The sequence below is a fragment of the Cygnus olor genome, chromosome 3, assembly GCF_009769625.2.
Source record: "Cygnus olor isolate bCygOlo1 chromosome 3, bCygOlo1.pri.v2, whole genome shotgun sequence".
In the NCBI taxonomy this organism is placed as follows: domain Eukaryota; kingdom Metazoa; phylum Chordata; class Aves; order Anseriformes; family Anatidae; genus Cygnus; species Cygnus olor.
Genome location: NC_049171.1, coordinates 115591197 through 115609701, shown reverse-complemented (window position 1 = coordinate 115609701; position 18505 = coordinate 115591197). Strand labels below are relative to the sequence as shown.

Genomic DNA, 18505 nt, shown 5'->3' with positions numbered 1-18505 from the left:
TGGCTTACTTTTAATTTTACACCAAATAATAGAGTCTTAGCTTGAAAAGCCACCATGAGTGGTCTCTGCATGTCCCCAGTGACTCTTTTCCAAGTTGCCCTTGCTGCTGATTAGCTGCAGGATATCACCCAAAGAAATGGCATGTCGCAAAAAATGGGCTGATTTGTCACTTTGTACGTACCTAAGATAAAATAATGCACAAACTACAAACAAAAGTAATATTTGAAACTGTGCCTGGGAAAGAAATATGATGGCATATTGTGTTTGCAAAGTTTTCCATTGCTGAAATAAGATGAATGATGTGGGCAGTGGCTGACGCTGGGTTTAAATGCTCTTGAAAACACCAGGGAGGGAGGGCAGAGTGCTGGCTAGGCGCTCACGGCCCAGTGACACTCGTTAATCATTCAACTATTTTTGTTTGTTTTCAGTGTAACTTGATGCATCTGTTCTGATTTCTTTGTATATATGCATTGTGAGCATAATTAAAAGCTCCAGAGACTGTTTGTGCTTTAACAAATGTAGAATAAATTTTATTTCTTCAGTGTGAGATTGAAGTGAATGAAGTTAACAAAAAAATTCTGATGAGCATTTTTAGCAAACAACATCACAAGGGAGATTTGGAGGAAAAAAATATGCATTTCAGAAGAGAGAGCTATTTAAACTCATTAATTTAAATGTATTGCAAATATTTCTGCTCATTTGCTTATGTGAAATAGTTGGTATCAATGAAAATCACTTAGTTTTTGCTGGACTAGAAATCGTGCTTCATTAAAATAAGTAGATAGTTTCAATTTTTTATATTTTTGTGTTCTTTGTGGTTTTATATATATTAAATCCAAGAGTCCTATTACAATGCATGAACAGTACTGTCTAAAACATCCTCCTTTAGAAATGAGGTAAATATTTATTTTTTAATGTACCTGTCTTCTGTTACTCATGAGAAGGGATGGGTAGTGATTGCCTGTCCAGCCTGGTAGAAGCGTAACATCAGCGTGCGACTGCAGCTTTCTTGGAGAGGCAGCTGAAGACTGGTGACAGGACTCTAGATTTTAATGGGTAGCAGCCAGGAGAGGTGAAATGTGTGAAAATAGCAATAATAGTTCCCAAAGCAAAGCTTGACATGTCAGGGAGCCGCAAAGAAAAGCTCCATGCCTTGGCCTGGGAAGGTGCAGTCTACCTTTCCTTCAAAATAGAAAGACAGGTCGTGGTCAGCATGAACCTTTGCGTAAACGTTGCTTTTCCTCTCTTGAAATGCTCTACAGCCCCTGAAAGCATGAGCTGCCACGGAGACCGCAGGAAGAGGTCAGAGGTCTAAAAACACAGCCCAGACCTTGCAACTTGGCATCAGCTGCGTCATTGGAATAAGAGCCTGAGCCCACTTGCTTTGGCCACGTACTTTCAGCCCTGCGCCATGACTCGCATATAGCATCAGAAGCATTTGTACACCAAGGATACCTTCATTAGGGACCTCGCAGGGCTGAAAACCAGGTGTGTTTTCCCCCCTAGGATGACTTTTGGTTCGATTTGGTTCCCCGTTTCGTTTTGCTTCTAAGCCGCATGAGTGTGTGTTGGCACTGAGCACCGGGCAGCCACAAGGAGCAGGGGATGGGAAGCGGGAGAGGCTGGAGGCAGCTGTGGAGGCAGAGCCTCCCTCTGCAGTTTTAGCAGCGTTGCTTAGTTTTTAGTGGGAAACAGCTAAGCAGAGAAAAAGCCCGCTAACCAGCAATTAGTAGAACTGATACAGCTTTATTACATCTACCTACTTGTTTCTCTACCGTCTCTACAACTTATTTATGTACTGATAGCTAGAATCAAAGGAGGTGCCATGCTGAAGTGGTGTCAAGTGCCACGTGCGGAACCTTCAGGTATGGATTTCATAGAATCCTAAAATCATTCAGGGTGGAAAAGCCCTCTAAGATCATCTGGTCCAACCTTTAGCCTAGTACTGACACTTCTATCCATGCCATTCTGTTTACCTCCACCCAACCCACCAAAGTATTTAAACTTGGTGTAGTTGCATTTTTAGTGAATCTCTCTGCATTTCTTTTTTAAAAGTTTGTTCATCATTAGGCTTGCTTCTTGAGAACTTCATGCGACATCGCTCTAACCCAGTAGCTCGATTCAGTGATACTCAGCCAACACCGCTGCTTAGGGTCCTGCATTAACCGGTAATTAGCTTCCACACAGTTTATGGTTTGTTTGCAACTCCATTCATTTATCTATCATGTATTTCTTGAAAGAAGAAACTGTTTGACAGCGCACTTGGTGCCTGAGAGCTAAGCCCCAGGCTCTGTGATCCCGGGGAGCTGCCCCTGCTCCGTTCCCGCAGAGCCATGTGCTGCTGTTGATGTGTTGATGCCCCCGTGCAGTGCATCCCGTGTGCTCGCAGCACCGCCTGGGAGGGCGATACAGATGGACAGATCACACCGCCTCCTGCGTCTCCAATCCTTTCCTGCAAAGTATTGCAGTCTCACTTCAAATGTTTTCATGTTTTTCTTGGTTTATTTAAAGGCTGAGCTGTTTGTACTTCCGTAGCTGCATGGCTATTTATTGACATTGTTTCAGTGATGAAAGAGATGACTTACAGAAAGTGAAAGATCAAGATACGTTATCTGAGGTACTATAAATGTAGCCTTTTTGCTGTGCTTCATAAACTGCAGGCTAGCAGGAATGGCATAGAGAGTGTTTGCAAATATTTGTGTTTTGTATAAAAGCCAAGGAGCAGAATAGGTATTATTTTGGGATCAGTGCCTAATGCGTGCTTACAGTAGTCACTAAATCAGACAGTGCCCTCAATATTTTTATTTTTATTTTTTTGCAGTGGAGCAGGGATAGCATGGATATTGTAAAATTGGGGAGAAGCTTTGAGCTTCTGCTGCAAACAGCATTAACAACAGCATGCATATTTGTTTTTACTGAGGGATTTCTCCTCAGTTACACTCCACTGATGACTTTCCAAGTCCTTTCAAAGTTCAATTTCAATTTTATGAATCTTGTCATTCCGTTTTTAATCAAAAATACTCCAATTTACTTTTTTCTTCCACAATTGTAAATTACAGGGGAGAATACTTGTGGTTATAAGTATCTCTTTCAGGTCAGGATAGTAGACTGTTTTCAACTGATGACCTGCAGTAAGGCTGAACCTCAGTTATCAGTGAGGAATTTCTGTAATGTCTCATCTGTTTCCCTAAATCTGGGAGGTAAATCCCGACGACCCCATCACATTTGGTACACATGCTATTTTATTTTAATTCCCTAACCTGGAATAATTCAATCTAATTGTGCCTCTTGACTCATCAGCTAGTTTTTCTTGGAGTAAGAGAGATTGTTGGGAACTGTCAGAGTCCAGGAAATAGGGATCGAGAAAGCCAAAAGTTTCTCAAGCCGTGTAGAAGGCGGGACTGGAACTCTGAATGATCTTTCTTGCTCTGCACGGTCTGGAAACTGACTCCAGATATACAACTGCTGCGACCGAGCTGCTGCTGTTGCTGTGCATCACTCCTCAGCTTTCCTTTCGTAATTACTAAACATCAAATGAAGACATCTCGGAAAGAGGACCTGCAGAAAGGCAGCTTCCTAAGACACCACCTGACAGAGAAGCACTGGAGTTAACATTATTCTAGTTCTGTCATCTGGCTAGAAGGATTTACAGCAGCTGAAGATAAGCAAATGATGCAGTGGTTCATGTTATAGCACTAATGAAGTGAGCTTTATGCAAAGTTTATGTCACTTATCGAGAATGTGGTGTCCTGATAAGTTTTTTTTTTTTCCCCCTAATTGCACTGTGTTTGTTACTTAGTTCCTTACTAGGAACTGGTGTTTACATTGGGATGCTGGGTTTTCCTGCTTAAAAAAAAAGGTCTAAAAGCAGGCAGAGCTCAAATGTATTTCCTGGAAAGGAAGCTGAGAGAGAGGAACAGACTGGAGATCAATCGTTAACAGAAAACTCTTGAAATCGTCAGCCTGTAAAGGGGCTACATACAGCACCGCTGCATTCCTTCTTTTCTCTGCTTGCAGCTCATTTGATCCTCTGCCTTGAGCCTGCCTTCCTTTGCAGAGGTCTCTGCACACAAAGTGCAAGTTTCTTCTTCAAGCAGCTCTACTCGAGCAGTGCTACGGATGCTGTCTGTCCTGGTCAGTCAAGACTTATGGAAGATTGCAGTGTCTTTGCAATAAGCTGTTTGGGTTGAGCAGTGATGTTTAAAACAAGATGATGAGGCTGTACTTGGAAGCAAATTAGAAAGAGATCTTTTAAAGAATCTTGAGTGGAACAGAGGCTAAATACACCCTGCCCCAGGTGTAGCGTTATGGGCAAGCTGTTCAATGGAGGTCTCTCTGCGAATACTTCTCTCCTTTCCAGTGTCCATGGAGGCATCTCCGTTTCGTATCACCGGGTAATCTGTGACCGAGGATGCTGTTAATTAAACAGGGGCTCTCAACTCCTGAAAGGATGTGCAAGCAAGTGCTAGTTGTGCAGGAAGTAACAGCAGTGGAGTAGGCTGTGTGGAGGGCATGTCATGAGTTTGTATTCCTTGGCAAGAATAGAAATGGCCTAGTGCAGAAATTTGAAAACCTGATTATGTTGTCAGGAGGTGGGTGGGGTTTGAAGGACTACATATGAAGATTTGATTTACAGAGAAGGAGAAGAGAAGGATGAAACAGTTTCTTCTGGAAATGATACCAGCCCTATGCTGCTGGTGAGCAGTTACAGAACACAGGAGATGCAGCTGCTGATGCCTCTCTTACATTCACTGTGTTGAATCACAAGCAGCAGTGTGTCTCAGTGAGGTTGACATTTGTGTATTTTAAAAGCCAAAGGCAAACAAAACATCATCAGTTTCAGCAGAGCTCCGATTTCATCCTTCGTTTTTTTTCTTGTTCCCCAGTCTGTCGACTTTGTAGTGTGTTTCTGGAACTTTGGAGTTTAATTGCTTAATCCAGAAATCCAGCTCTTAAAGCACTAACACATTGAAGAAGAGCTTCATTTTATTATTTTACTTAAAAATACTTTTTTTCTGGCTGAATTTTTATTTTAATGGTTGGTGGTTTAATGAAAAGATCTTTCCTAAGATTTATAAGCAAAGTTTATAATGAAAGATTGGATAAGCAGCTGAGCTGCAAACTTTGGGTAATATTAGTGCTTACAAATCAGCTATGTTTTGTTTCTGAGCCACTGTGCCAGCTAGAAGAATTCAGCTCATCAAATATATTTCACAGAAATCAGAGCATGACTAATACTTTGCAGGAAAGATTTGTGGAAACAGAAATGGCCAGAGGAGCTCAGGTCTACAACAAAATATTTAAAAGAATAAAATCTGAGGCTATTCATACATCAAATAATCTTTTCCCCTAAGGAACAGTATTATGGCTTCAGTGTAGAAAGAGGAACACAGCCTTTGTGAAAAACATCAGTGACCAAAATATTCTGCGTATTGGAGACATCTACAGGGAATGTATTTTTTTGAATTGAATTATCTTACTCATGCGAGCTGCTTTGTTCCAGATAAACAAAAACAGACAGGCTATAAGCAGATTATTAAAATATTGTACAATTAAAGAAATCTCTTGGAAATATACACAATTATTTCAATTTTAAATGTTCTCAGGTTAACCTTAAGACTGCTAGCACAACTGTATGTAAACCAGGCATTGTAAACATGAGTTGCACAAAATGCAGACCCTAGCAGTGATTTATGCTAGATTTAACTCGGCAGCAGGATGAAGTTTCCATCTAAACTAAATTTAGAAGTTGAAGTCATACTGCACCTAGACAGGAGCACTCGGCATCATGCAAAATCAGTCACCAGCAGCGGAGTTTCTGTGAGAACTCTTTCTATCACAGCGATGTTAATTGTATTTCATGTATTATAAGGGAGCAAGACATAAGGAGAGGAAATAAGTAATGGTTCTATAAGTTACCTGGTGTCAGACTTCGCATTTGGCACTCTAATTTCTTTTGAAGTGGAGACAACAGATAATAACACAGAAATAGATTGCCACTGCCACATCAGAATAATTATTTAACAGTTCTACCAGCAGAAGTTAAACAGAGGATCCTGTAAGCTCCATCAGCAATGAAGAACCTTCATTAGGCTATGAGAAGCATTTTCACTTTCAGGTTAGATTTTCCACTGGAAAATTGGACTGCCTAATTTTACATCAGCGATGGCAAGTGAATCCTCATGGGCTGATCAGACTGGGCAAAATCAGAATTCATTGAGAAATCAAGGAAAAGCTTGTATTTTAGGAAGTAGCTTTATAATATTTGAGGTAGCATTTAGGCACAACCAGAAAGTAGTTGCTTGGTTTTGGTTTTAATGGACACAAAAAATACAGGCTTTGCTTTTGTTATAATTTGACTGAATGTGTCAGCTTACGCTGTCACTTCCTTCAAAAGAATTGGTTTAATCGATGTTTGCCATGCTCTCAGGACTTTGTTTTAGCTACAGTATTGCTTTTTGCCGTGCCGTTACTCAGACCTGCTGGGAATTTGAGGATGTATGACTCTGCGGTGAGCCTCCACAAATAGCTGCACTTCATATAAACGGGGAAGTGTACGTGCTCTGCTTTCATCCAACATTTCTCTGAAAAGGAGTTAATACGTCCCTCTGGGCACGGTAAAGGAGCTGTGGAGTTATGTTTGCCAAGAGCTTTGGGCTCGCAAAAATCCCCCTGTGGGCCTTGGTAGCTATCAGCCCCATAACTCACCTGGAAGCACGGTTCTCAGAGGCTGTACGGAGGGTTCAGCTGCTCCAAGATGGATGCAGTTGTAGAGCTTTTGCTAGAAAATCTTAGGTAGCAAATGCCCAATTATAGACCCAGCTGTAGAAGTGAAACAGTTCTTTTGCTGGCAGAAGTTTATTTCTTTCAATGGAATGGCTCTGTTGACAAAATATCTTACCGCTTGCATGAAGCGAAGTCTGCACCGAGCTCTTTGCTGTTACGTGCCAGCCAGGCTCAAAGAGAGGCAGAGGCCTGAGTTTCGTGTATGGGAGAGCCACCTGCAACTGCAGAGTGACAGCAATTGAGAATTAGGGTCTCAGATATACCAAATATGAGCTTGTGATTTATTGTTGCTGTCAGTTAAATGAGGAGAAAGATTCTGCAATCCACACTAATGGAGTTGAGATACTGAAATTGAATTTACGAGTGAAAAATGCCCTGGCCTTAGTTAAATTTAGTGGCTCATCCACTCAGTGGTAATTGTACACTTGCAATTCCTTCATCTGGACTGGATTTAAAATATGTACTTTAGTGATCAGATTAAATGAAATTTTAACGATCAGCTGGGGTTAGGCAAAATACTAATTAAAGCCAGGGAAGTCTATTAATATAATTAGCCTCAGGGCAAGACAAATCAAGAACTGGAAACAAATTATTTGTAACGTCCTGTCATTTCCTAAGTAAAATGTTTGAGTCTGCAGAGAAGAGACAAAAGATGGAAGTCTTTGTTGAGAAATGAGAAGGGCTGGCTGTATTTCATATTTCCTACCTGCTGGAGCATCTCTAGCTCATTGATGACTTCTGGTACCTGCATGAGGTCCCTTTCTCTGCTGCCAGTGACATGGGAAAGGCCACCCAAAGAACTTGATCCTATCTTAAACTGCACAACGAGGAACCGACATGACTTGTTTTGAAGAAGTGCTTTCTTAACCAGTCTAGTTAAGTAACAAGGAAGTCTGGAAGTTGAATGGCCTCTGAAAAAGAACAACAAAAAAATTCTCAAAAAAAACATTTATTTTTGTGTTTAACCCTTCTCCTTTCAAGTTACATGCTTAAAAATCCATTCTGTGGAGCATGGAAAGGGAGGTTTATGCACCTGCTGGCCCGTGTTTTCAATGGCAGTTGGATTTTCTTACCTCATAGAAGTCTTCAAAATCAAATTTCTAGAAAGTGCTTTCAGCTTTCCGAGTTAGGCACATTAGCTGTGTCACACCAAGTGTGTAAAAGGTGGCAGTGACTCAGGTGCCATTCATTTCTGACAATTTTGGCCAAGATCCATAGCTTGTCATCACAAGTGCTCAGTTTGTTCAGGACCATGGTGCAGGAAATTTGTTAAGATGCAGCCATCTTCTGATGGCCTCTTGAAACATCCCTTGACCTAGAATTCAAGGAATAGAAAATATCACGTTTAGGTCTCGGGGTCTTGCTATATTGAGTGTTGTAGCACTGGCAAGGGAAGCATAGTCTTCCTTTTTGTTTTCTTACCGAGCAGTAGCCATGCTGACATGCTACAGAAATCCCATGGAGATGGTTCCACCGAACATAAAAAAGATAGAAAATGCAGCAATAAATTTGTTTGCTGCATAATGAAATATATATTTTACTTCCGTAGTTGACAAATTTAAGGTCATCTATCTTGTGAGTTGGTAGGCATTTTTTTCAGTAGGATCAGTCAATAACACCATAAAAGTGTTCATGTACCATCTTTAAAGCTCTCTGATCCCCTAGATGTCTAACAACAGTCCTCTGAATATCCTTTTGTGCCCATGGGTAGTTTCATTCTGTACTTCGCTATAATTCATAACAGTAGTTTTTAAAAAACATCTGCAGTGTGTGGGGACAGAGTGGCCAAAATCTATTTTAACTCTTCAGGCTGGATTATCAGGTTGGGTTTTTTTTTTTTTTTCTGTCTCTTTGGTGCAAAGGGTAAATACATGATGTGTTTTATTTATCCACAGCAGATAATTATGAAACATTTTATTTTAGCATTATGGAATGTTGTTTTGATAAAGATATGTGTGAATTATACTATATATAGACAGTTAAGATGTCAATTTTTAAACTTGGATGCTTCAAATTAGAAAATGCCATTTTTAGGGACTTAAGATACAGTTTAAAAAGCATCAGAATTACTTGTCTGGAATTCACACTTCTGAAACTGAGTACAATATAAAGTTTGTAGGCATTATAAATCTAAAATCTATTGTTTGATGACTAACATTAAGAATTTGGAACTCAAAAATTCAGTGAGAACTACTGTTTTTAACAGCATTTTGCATATTTTATAATTCAGATAAGTACCTTGGTTTGGCCTTGCAAGATTAATTTGAGAATCCTGACTCTCTAAAACAGCTCAAAATGCATCTCTCCTCATAAGGGTATACAACAGAAACTGTCTACAGCTATGTCAGTTCAACATAAAAATTAATATGAACAGCTTTTTAAACAGTTGGGATTGGCTTCTGCCTGCTGTTCCTCTGCTGGTTTTGCTTTGACGAAGTTTCCATTCTCTGCTCTGATGATGCTTGTGGAAGACTGAGAAAGTGAAGTTCAGTCACTATTACAGACCAACGTCAAGCCCTCTGAGCTCTGTAAGTCTTCTCTGTCTCAGTAGTTGATGTAGGATTAAACCTCAGCAGAAGAGCTGTTTCACGGTCCTCTGGGAATAATGTTGGACAGGCAACACAGAGATCTTTCTTTTGTTGTGCTTTGTAAACAAAGTCAGTACTTCAGCTGAGGTGCTTGATCTTTGTCATAGCTGACAATGAATCATTTAAAAGTAATGGAAGTTGAACATCATGGTTAAGCAGTCTGTTTAGAAAGATACCTGAAACGGCCACAGAGTCAACCCCCCCCTCAGAAGTTTTACCAGCAAGGTAAAAAACTGTGCAAAAGGAGTCTCTTGTGAAAGATTTTTATGCTCCCTACTGCTCAGCCTTGCCAGGAAATACTTATCATTTCTTAGCCTCCATTGAAATGAAGAAAGTGTAAAACCAAATAGAAAAGTAATAAAAATGTGTCTCCTGAACCAAGCGTATACATTGCATTTGCTTGGTGAAGGATCGTGACTTAGTATAGGTTTAGCTCTTAATCTAGTAAATTTCTTCTGCAATTTTTCCTTTGGGAAAAACATTCCTGGATGGGGCTGGAAAGAAATCCCATACTCATCCTCTTTGAATATTAACAAAAGCACCAATTTCAACTGTCAGGACCCCTGTCTACTCATGATGTTTTGGTGACCCACCATATATATACCATACATTTTTTAATGTAGTTTTACTGCATAGGAAGAGGAAAGCACAGGCATGAAAAACTGAAGCATTTGTTCCGCAGGGACTGTGCTGTCTGTTGTGGCACTTCGGGTTTATTTTATTAAGCATGAAGCTCGGGAAGGTTTTGTTATCGTTCTGCCAGGCTCCTTAAGGTTTGAAGCTGCTGCTGTCATGCGGCCAAGTGTAATGGCACAAGACGGATGAAGTAGGTACCAAGCAGAAGAGTCTTCACTGCTTTATCTTCAAAGCAAGGATTGGCATTTGCAGGCACTGTTACATAAAACTTCCATGTGTTTGTTCTGCAGAAACTGAACGTAAAGCAAGGTACTTGAAACCGAAGCTTCTCACGTAGGTTTGTTTAGGTACTGACCAGCATAACAAAACAGTGCTGCCAAGATGAGTTTAGACAAGTGTCTAAGATTAAAGTTGTAATTTTGTCTTTGTACTGCTAATAATGAGCTACTGTTAACATTGGATGTTTAAAAAGGATGTCAGAGAGCAGTCATTTGGAGAAAAATAAAGAGGCTACGTGCACCTTACTGCAAAGTATACAAATGTGTAAATAGTATACATAACATGTAAATATATGTGTTGTGTATGTACACACACTGTAAATTAAGGGGAACTCAGAGCAGAAGAATACAGATTAAGGATTGCATTCACCGATTTATGCAGAGAACAGGAAACATTTATTTGTTTTTCACTTGGCTGAATAATGACCAAACGATGTAACAAAGCCGGAGACCATGAAACAAGCAAAGGAAAAACAATATCCTATCCAGCAAAAAGAATCCAAACACACCTTATCTTCACCTCCTGTTTGCTGGGTTAGAACAAGTGGTAGCAGCGGCAGCCGTCAAAATAAGCCGCGCTCGCTGTGGACAGGATATGGTTGACGAAGCGATAATTAAATCCTTTTCTCTGGCTGCCTAAGCCTGCTTCCAACTCCATAACATAGATAAAAATGTCCGTCCTTTTCAGAAGCTCCCAGCCTGGTCTCTGCTATGCAAAAACAAAACTTGTCAATATTAAAGCTTTTCATGAAAGTACTCATGAAAAGTCTCCCAAGTCTTGGGTTTCCTCGTGTTCAGATTCAGGGTGCCATCTCGCTGCTTTGCACAAAGCTTAGGTGCCGACTGGTATGTGTAGACCTCAGGAGGAGTCAACAGGAGCTGCTTTTTTCTGCAGGCAAGTGCCCAATGACCTGAAAGTTCTTCACACAAATTAGCCTGTTACCTTGAGATGCACAAGCCGTCTTCATTTGCTGCTCAGCTGCATGAGCGCTTTTCTAAGTGCTGAGGCCCTGATAGAAAGGCAGAAGTTACTGTGGGAATTGGAGTTGTCAGTGCGTTCCCCTGGACTGTGTAAAACATAAGCTAACATTTGGTTATGCAGAAATGCAATAAAGAACACAATTTTTGTATCTGTCATGATTTCATTTAATTAACTGGCGCTACTGTAATCATCAATTAATTGCCTGAATTTTGGATGGTACTTCAACATCTCAGGCCAGCGGAACACTGCTTTTTCTGTTACAAATTTAATTCAAATTTGTCATCTGTTTTATGATGCAGGGCTTACTATTTCTGAGGGAGCACGGGGCTGCATGCTGAGCTTTCTCTTGACATCCATGGCGAGACCTTCCCTGGCCTGCCTGCCCCGAGCCCCCGAGGTGTGCGTGACTTCTCCGAGGCCCCGATCCAGGAGAGCACTCAGGCATGTGTGAAGCCTGGTGATCGTGGCTTCAACTGTTCATTGACATCAGTGGGGATACTGACGTAAGAGAAATTATGCACATGATTAAGCGCTTGGCTAGGCAAAGGCCTGAGCTAATTCCCTTTTGTAAGCAGATTTGGACACAAATTGACACTACGTTTCTGTTTTGTTTTGATTATTATAGGGTTTTAGGGTGAAGGTAATTTAATCTCCCATCAAAGACTTCGGCAAACACAAGCCTTAGAACAAAACATTTAAATATAATTATAATAGAGCTTGTCAAAAACACTTAGCGTCACGCAGTGTAGCCATTACTGGGCCTAACCTCTGCTAGCTTGAGGTACCTGAGAACTTCAAGCAGAGCTGGAAAGCAGATGATTAAATATAAAGTAGCAATAGATGATTATTTTTTTCATTCACTGTGGTTAATAAACCTAAGCAAACAAAAACTGTAGCCTTATTCATCATAGAGAACAGCTCGTTCTCTGGGTACTGAGTTTTTCTTTCATTGTTGTTCTTTTTGTTATTTTGGAGAAGGAAAATATTTTCACTGTTCTGCAGAACATGCTGTACCATGGTTCCTGCACAGGAAAAGTTGAAAGAAGCAGAACATGGCTTGTAATGGCTGCGTAACTGAGAGAGGTCAGTGGTGCTCATCACCTCCTATTGGCCTCTCTGAGCACGAAGTACTTGCTTCTCCTTTGATAATCATCTCCAAAATAGTAATAATGAACTCAGCAGCAGTCTCATCTTTATATGCTTCTCTGCCAGCTAGTATTTTATCTCCATATGAAAAAATTAATGAGTATGCAAATATATGTGTATATTTATACGTATTGTCACATTCTTGATACGACTAGCTACGTTCGAGTCACCACCTGTCTGCATCATGGAAATTATCTTTGTGCGTTCATGTTCAAGTAATCTTTCCTGTTTCAAGATCAGGCATAAAACTCACAGCGCATTTCGAGGGGCCCGCGTGGTTTTAAGCTAGCCAGGGATCCAGTATGTATACTTCACATCTATCTGTAGCACTGCTGTGCCGTACGAAATCGTTGGAGTCGATTGCATTTTGTGTCCTGCGTATTTCAGCGATGGTGGTGGGCTGCCTGGCAGCGAGGTGCCCTTCGTGGGGAGAAGGGAGGAGAAACCAGGCTCAAGCGCGTTTGATTCCAGGTTCCTCAGAAGGAGCATGCTCCTGTGTGTGATTGCTCCCTGCAAGGTTATGATTATCTCTGAGATGCTTCTATTTATTAAATGGGCGTGGATTTTTTAAAAAAATCTGTATGACAGGCGCAATTTTCAAGACATACGGGCAATAATTCTGTGCTAAACAAAAGGCTGGCATAGCTGACGTGGGTAAATGCCTATTACTAGAAAATACCAAATGAATTGGTTGGCTGTCTTTCAAAACTTAAAAGCAGTATTGCTTTCTGTTGGAACTGAACACTCACTAAACTATTTTTTTACCTTTTTTTCTGTTTCACTGATGGCAAGAGAGATAAGAGCTGCATTTATCTTTACATTATTTTGTGAAGCAGATAATAGAACTTCAATAAGATGTTTTCTGAAAACAAAGAAATCAAGGCTTTATTTTAATTCTAAAATAAGTGTATATTTAAATTGCTTTTATTCATTATATCTTACTTCATTTGTCATACTTTGAAGCAGCAAGTTGTCTTAATAGCACAAAATCATCTGCCTGCATGAAGCGGCTGGAGTTGGTGACATTACTGCCGCAAGCACTGAGTGTCTGCCTCTTTTTCTTCTTCAATCCCTCTAGCTTTTCTGGTGGCTGTCTCCAAACCTCTAGACAAGACTTTGAATTTAGTATGCTTTCTTCAGATTGGGGAGCTGGCCTGTAGTTGCTAGCAGCAGTGCTGAGAAATTATTTTTATTATTATTTTTGTAAGCTGCGTGTTGCTGGAAGGGGTATTTGAGAAATAGTAGAGCTTTATGATTCAGTGCTATTCATGATTCCATATTACTTTGTGGTTCTTCTAATGGCTTACCAGCATTGCTTCTTTACACACCATAGGTTTTGTGAGAAGAAGGCATAAAAAAATCAATTTCCCAGCTGTTTTGTTAAGAGAAATGTAGAGAAAAAAAGGAAAGATATGGACAATTTCTACCCCCTAAAATACATTATAGAGCTTTATGCCCTGGGAGGTTCATGCCATTCAGTTGCAGTGCCTGCTTTACTGCCCCAGCAGAGCTCTCTTTCTGCAGAGTGCTATTGACCTCCCTGGTGCTGGGTTACCATGTCATCCCTGCTTTTGTGACACCACAAGGTGCATCAAATGTGTGTACAGAGGAGGAACCTGGTCCCTTGGTTTGATGCCAAGGAGGAGCAGTGGAAATCCATCCAGTGATTCCCATGCCAAAGCCAGTAGCATGTGGTTGATGTGGGTAAGGTATTTGAAAATTAGTATTGAGTTGCATGTAGTCAATAGCAAATTCATCCATCAGTATTAAACTGAGAAAGTTATTCAGTCTCTCTGCTCGAAGGATGGATCTAATCCCTGGATTCTCTCAGAATCTCAGGGTGGGAGACCCACTCCGATGGTCAATTGCCTGCAGAAATGAGAAGATGAAACCTTTTCCAATTCTTGGTCTAGCTTCCCTTTCCAGGCAGTAGTCGTCGTGTCAGCCTTCTCGTTGAACAGCTCTTGCTTTTTCTCCCAGTTTATTCCCATCCAGATCGCTGGAACCAATAAATCAAAGTTTTGGAAAGAGAAACAATCTTTTAGGGAGGAAGAAATAAAGTGAGGTGGTTATCAGTAGTGCAGCTTTACAGTCCAATTTTCTGTCTATCGCCCACTCTGGCAGATGTAAAAATGAGCAGAGAGAACCATTTTTTCCGGTGTAGCTGTATAAAACACATTTAATCTGAATATATTAACTTAGTGGCCATAAAAGTTTCAGAAAAGGAAAGCTGTCAGCTCCCCTTCAATTTAGCAGTACCTATTAGTCGAAATATAATCAGGTCCAGAGCTCAGATCAGTGCAACTGGTTTTCTGTTTCGTTTCACGTTGAAAAAGCAATGTACATATTCACTTGACTTTTAGTGGAAAATGTTCTGTGCAGTCATTATCACCTTTTTTACTTACTGAAATCACAAATAGCTGTATTCAATCTGTGAAACCGTTTTGTTCCTTACTGCTTCTTCAACAGTTTTATCTGTGTCATCTCCTGAAGTTTGAGGAGCACGGTTCCTATTGACAGTCAGCAGGACACGGCTTTAGCGTTACCCTGTTACTTGGGTGATTTTGAAAATGAGATTTTATTTTTTTTTCTTAAGCTAAATCATTTGAACCAAAGTCAGTGCCAGATACAGATTTTACTTGCTACTTTAGCACAGAAACAGTTGCTGTGCTTGCCAAAGGATGAGATAGTGCCTCACGGATGACACTTGGTGATTGTGGGTGAGAAGGACTTAAAAAAAAAAAATTGGGGAATGTTTTTTGCTGTTGGAAATATTATACATTGCTGTCAGTGGGAGGGGAGACAAGTTTGTGTGAGGGTAGGAAGATACAGTAGTAGCTTGACTCCCCTCAGGGTCAATTGGAATATTTTGCAGTAAAGAGGTGCTAACCCCATCATGAAAGTGTCGCGTTGTGCAGACTTGTCTTCGTGCTGCTCAGCAGTAATGCCCGGAGGTCAACATCAGATTCTTACCTAATTCTTGGAGAGCTATATTAAATTTATCTTGAGGTACCTCGGGGTCAGCTCTCTAGCTTTTAATGGACAAATATTCCCAAATAAATTTAAAGAGATGGTAGGTTATACACTTCTGACTTAAAAAAAAAAAAAAAAAAAAAAAAAAAAAAAGTGCTTTTACATGGTATCAAAGTTTAGGGCTTCTGAGTTCCTAAAACTGTTCTTTAAACAGTGTACCTGTGAAGGCCTGTGCTTCTCAGGAACATGTGGGTGGATTCTAGGGCTCTGGATAAATTTAATGCAATAATTTCAGTGTCCCTCTTGGTGTCATCTCCCTGCTTGGGTTACATGTACCCACTGCTTTGCCTAACCAGAAGTGAGCTTGTGGTATAAGCATTGACGACTTCCAATCTGCGTATGGCATTATCATAATCATAATTGTGCTGTTTGAGAGGAGACTATAGGAATACCTTTTCACAACTATTTTGTACTATCTCCCAGTAATTTCCAAAAAGCTTCCAGAACCGGGATGTGCTTTTAGTCAGACATAAACAGTGTTCAGTGTTCCCACACAGAATGTACGGGTATCGGAACTTAATTGTGCTGCAAGATGTAGTCTCATTCAAACAAACAAACCCCAAAACAACCAAAAACCCTAACCCTAGCCCCATTTTTTAAACATAGTCATGAAACTCCATTGTTCTGTGGCAAACCACAAAAGGTTTTACTGTGGTACCCAGGGAAACCAGGGGCTTCTCATTGCCAGCCTGCTGCATGCTCCTGGTCCTGCAGCAGAGGCAGAAGTGTGTGCGTCTCGGTTTACACCCTTGTCATTGTCATAAGTCTGTCCAGCCTTGCTGCAAGCGTGGACACTGCGTCCTTTCTGGGTAGGGTACAACATTGTTAAATTCCATCCAAACAGGCTTAATGAATGTGAGTCACTTTATTCTTGGAATCTGTTTCTGTACTGCAAATGGACATAATTATGTGGCTAAATGGAAAGGAGCCATAAACAAAACAGAACTGTCAACCAAGTTCTGCAGGAAACCATCAGCTACAGCCTCTCCATCAATGGCTTGGGGGAAAAGCAAGCAGTATCAGAAAGAGAGTCATGAAAAGAGGATGGCAAAATACCAGCTTGGGCTTTGTATGCAAGAATGACCAGTAGGAGTTGGGGGAACAGCGGCTGCAGTAGTCCTGGGGCTGCATGGGATTGTGGCAGGCCACCATCCTGTGCATGCGCTCAGCCTGGGGGTTTTCTCCTGCCTTGCTTTGGTGCACTGGGCTGCGAGACTGCGTGATGATGGGGTTCTGCCTTCGTGCAGTGGGGGGGCTTGTTGTGGGCTTTGTCATGGGGGAGACCCGTGAAGCAATTGAGGGATCTAGGAGTACAAATGTTATTTATCGGTTCACTGGTTTTACCGTAAATGAATAACCTGAGCACAGAGGTTTCTTTTTGTTCTAATTGCATCCTAAGTGGGAGACTGTGTTATTCATGGAAACGAGGGATTGGGTTTACATAGTTTTGCCTCATGTAGCTGTCCCTCCATTTCAGTACAGTGGGAGCTCTGGCTTTGTAAGGTGCTTTGGTCTTCTTAACAGTCTTCAGGGTAGCATCCCAGTTGCTGAATGTGCGTTGTGGGAGACATAAACCCATCTGGTAAATGCAGGAAAGCAGAGGACAGGCAGCTGGGACAGAAGACAGAAAGGCATGGAGAGCTGAAAGACAATTGAAAAATCATGAGATTGTCTCAGGGGGTGAACACATGGATGCTAAGGAGAGATTCTGTTTGGTACTCAGAACCAGGGGAAGAAAGAGATTCGTTACTTTATAAAGCAGCCAAGCCAAGATAAGCCTCTAACCAGAGAAAGCAATGCTGCTGAGGTGGCCTGTCCTGCTCAGTAGTGTGCTCCTGCTGGTGTTGGTGATCAGCAGGGACTTCCTGTCCTGCGCCCCTTTGGTAGCTAAAAGGAGAAGAGGCCGGAGCGTGGCATTTGTCCATGCATTTATATTAGTGGGGCCTCTCTCTTCGTTCCCTCAAATCAACATATTGGCAGCAGCCGTGAGTCATGTTTCCCTGAACTCTAGCTGGCAGCAGTAGGAGGGCAAAGAAGTGATTGTGTTCCCTCCTTCACACCAGTTACACTGCCAATAAGGCATTCAGAGAAATACAATGGGATATTGTCCTGCAAGGATTGCATGCTACTGTTTTGATGGGGTGGGGAAGGGGTCATTATTTTTGTACAGTGGGAGCCTGCAATCTGGAACAAACTGCTTTAGAAAGTGCCCAACTTTCATTATTACCAAAATAAGAAGTGTATTATGCAGCGAAAGGACTCCATGCTGCTTATGTTGTGGAGGGTTTTTTTTTTCCACCCTTGTTAGATATTTTTACCAAGCAAAAAAGGCTTAGGAAACCCTTCAAGGAATGCTAGTCTTCAACCTTTCTGGGGGAGTATGTGCCACTAATGGTTGGTAATTATACCTTTTTTTTTTTCAAAAATTCGCAAATCTGACTTCAGCTTCTTTGGGCAGGAAGAAATCCCTTTGTGTGGCTAAATGGCTGATGTGCTTCAGAGCAAGCTTGCAGATGCATTGTTCAGAGCCAGAAGGAAGTGCAAGGTGGCAGCCTCATTACTGAGCTAAGATGCCTCTGGAGACGAATAAGGTGCCCACATCCATGGATGGCTTTCTTAGGAAAGCAGCCAGCTCGGCTGCGGGAACTCTGAGGAACGCTCAATAAAGCCTGAGAGATCCAAGAGTTTGAAGTTTTAGTAAAAAGAAGAAAATCAATATTGTCTTATAATGACACGATTGCTATTAGCAGCAAATAGACACGTCAGGACCCTTGTCAGCCAGGCTTTGGCTGGGATGCCAGAATGTCTGCGTGGGGGTTTGCAGCCCCCGGAGCTGCCCTTCCCTTCTGAGCATGGAGAGCTGGTGGTGCTGCTGACCCTCATCCTCCCCTCCCACCCACTCCCAATTGCCTGCAGTGAGCTGTGGAGACTGAGCGATGAAGCAGTTCCTGCACACGCTGACCTTCCACGGTCTTACAGAACAAATTTATTATTGGAGCTTTGTCTTAGTAATTGGCTTTTTTTCCCCCCCAATGACTTCCTTAATACAGGGGACT

At 41.4% G+C, this 18505-nt stretch overlaps 1 protein-coding gene across 8 annotated transcripts in view; it reads left to right on the top strand.

Annotated features, from left to right (window-relative positions):
* PLCB1 (phospholipase C beta 1) overlaps window positions 1–18505 on the top strand; it is a 382337-nt gene that overhangs the window by 116387 nt on the left and 247445 nt on the right. The window contains exon 1 of one of the 8 annotated variants that reach the window (XM_040551660.1): window positions 14007–14120. The exons of 5 other annotated variants lie outside the window; for them this stretch is intronic. In XM_040551660.1, coding sequence (XP_040407594.1) covers window positions 14049–14120 — 72 coding nt within the window. In that variant the 5' untranslated portion in view covers window positions 14007–14048. Of the gene's footprint in view, window positions 1–14006; window positions 14121–18505 lie in introns of those variants that run through there. 2 more of the 8 variants (XM_040551663.1, XM_040551666.1) reach the window with 2 other exon arrangements.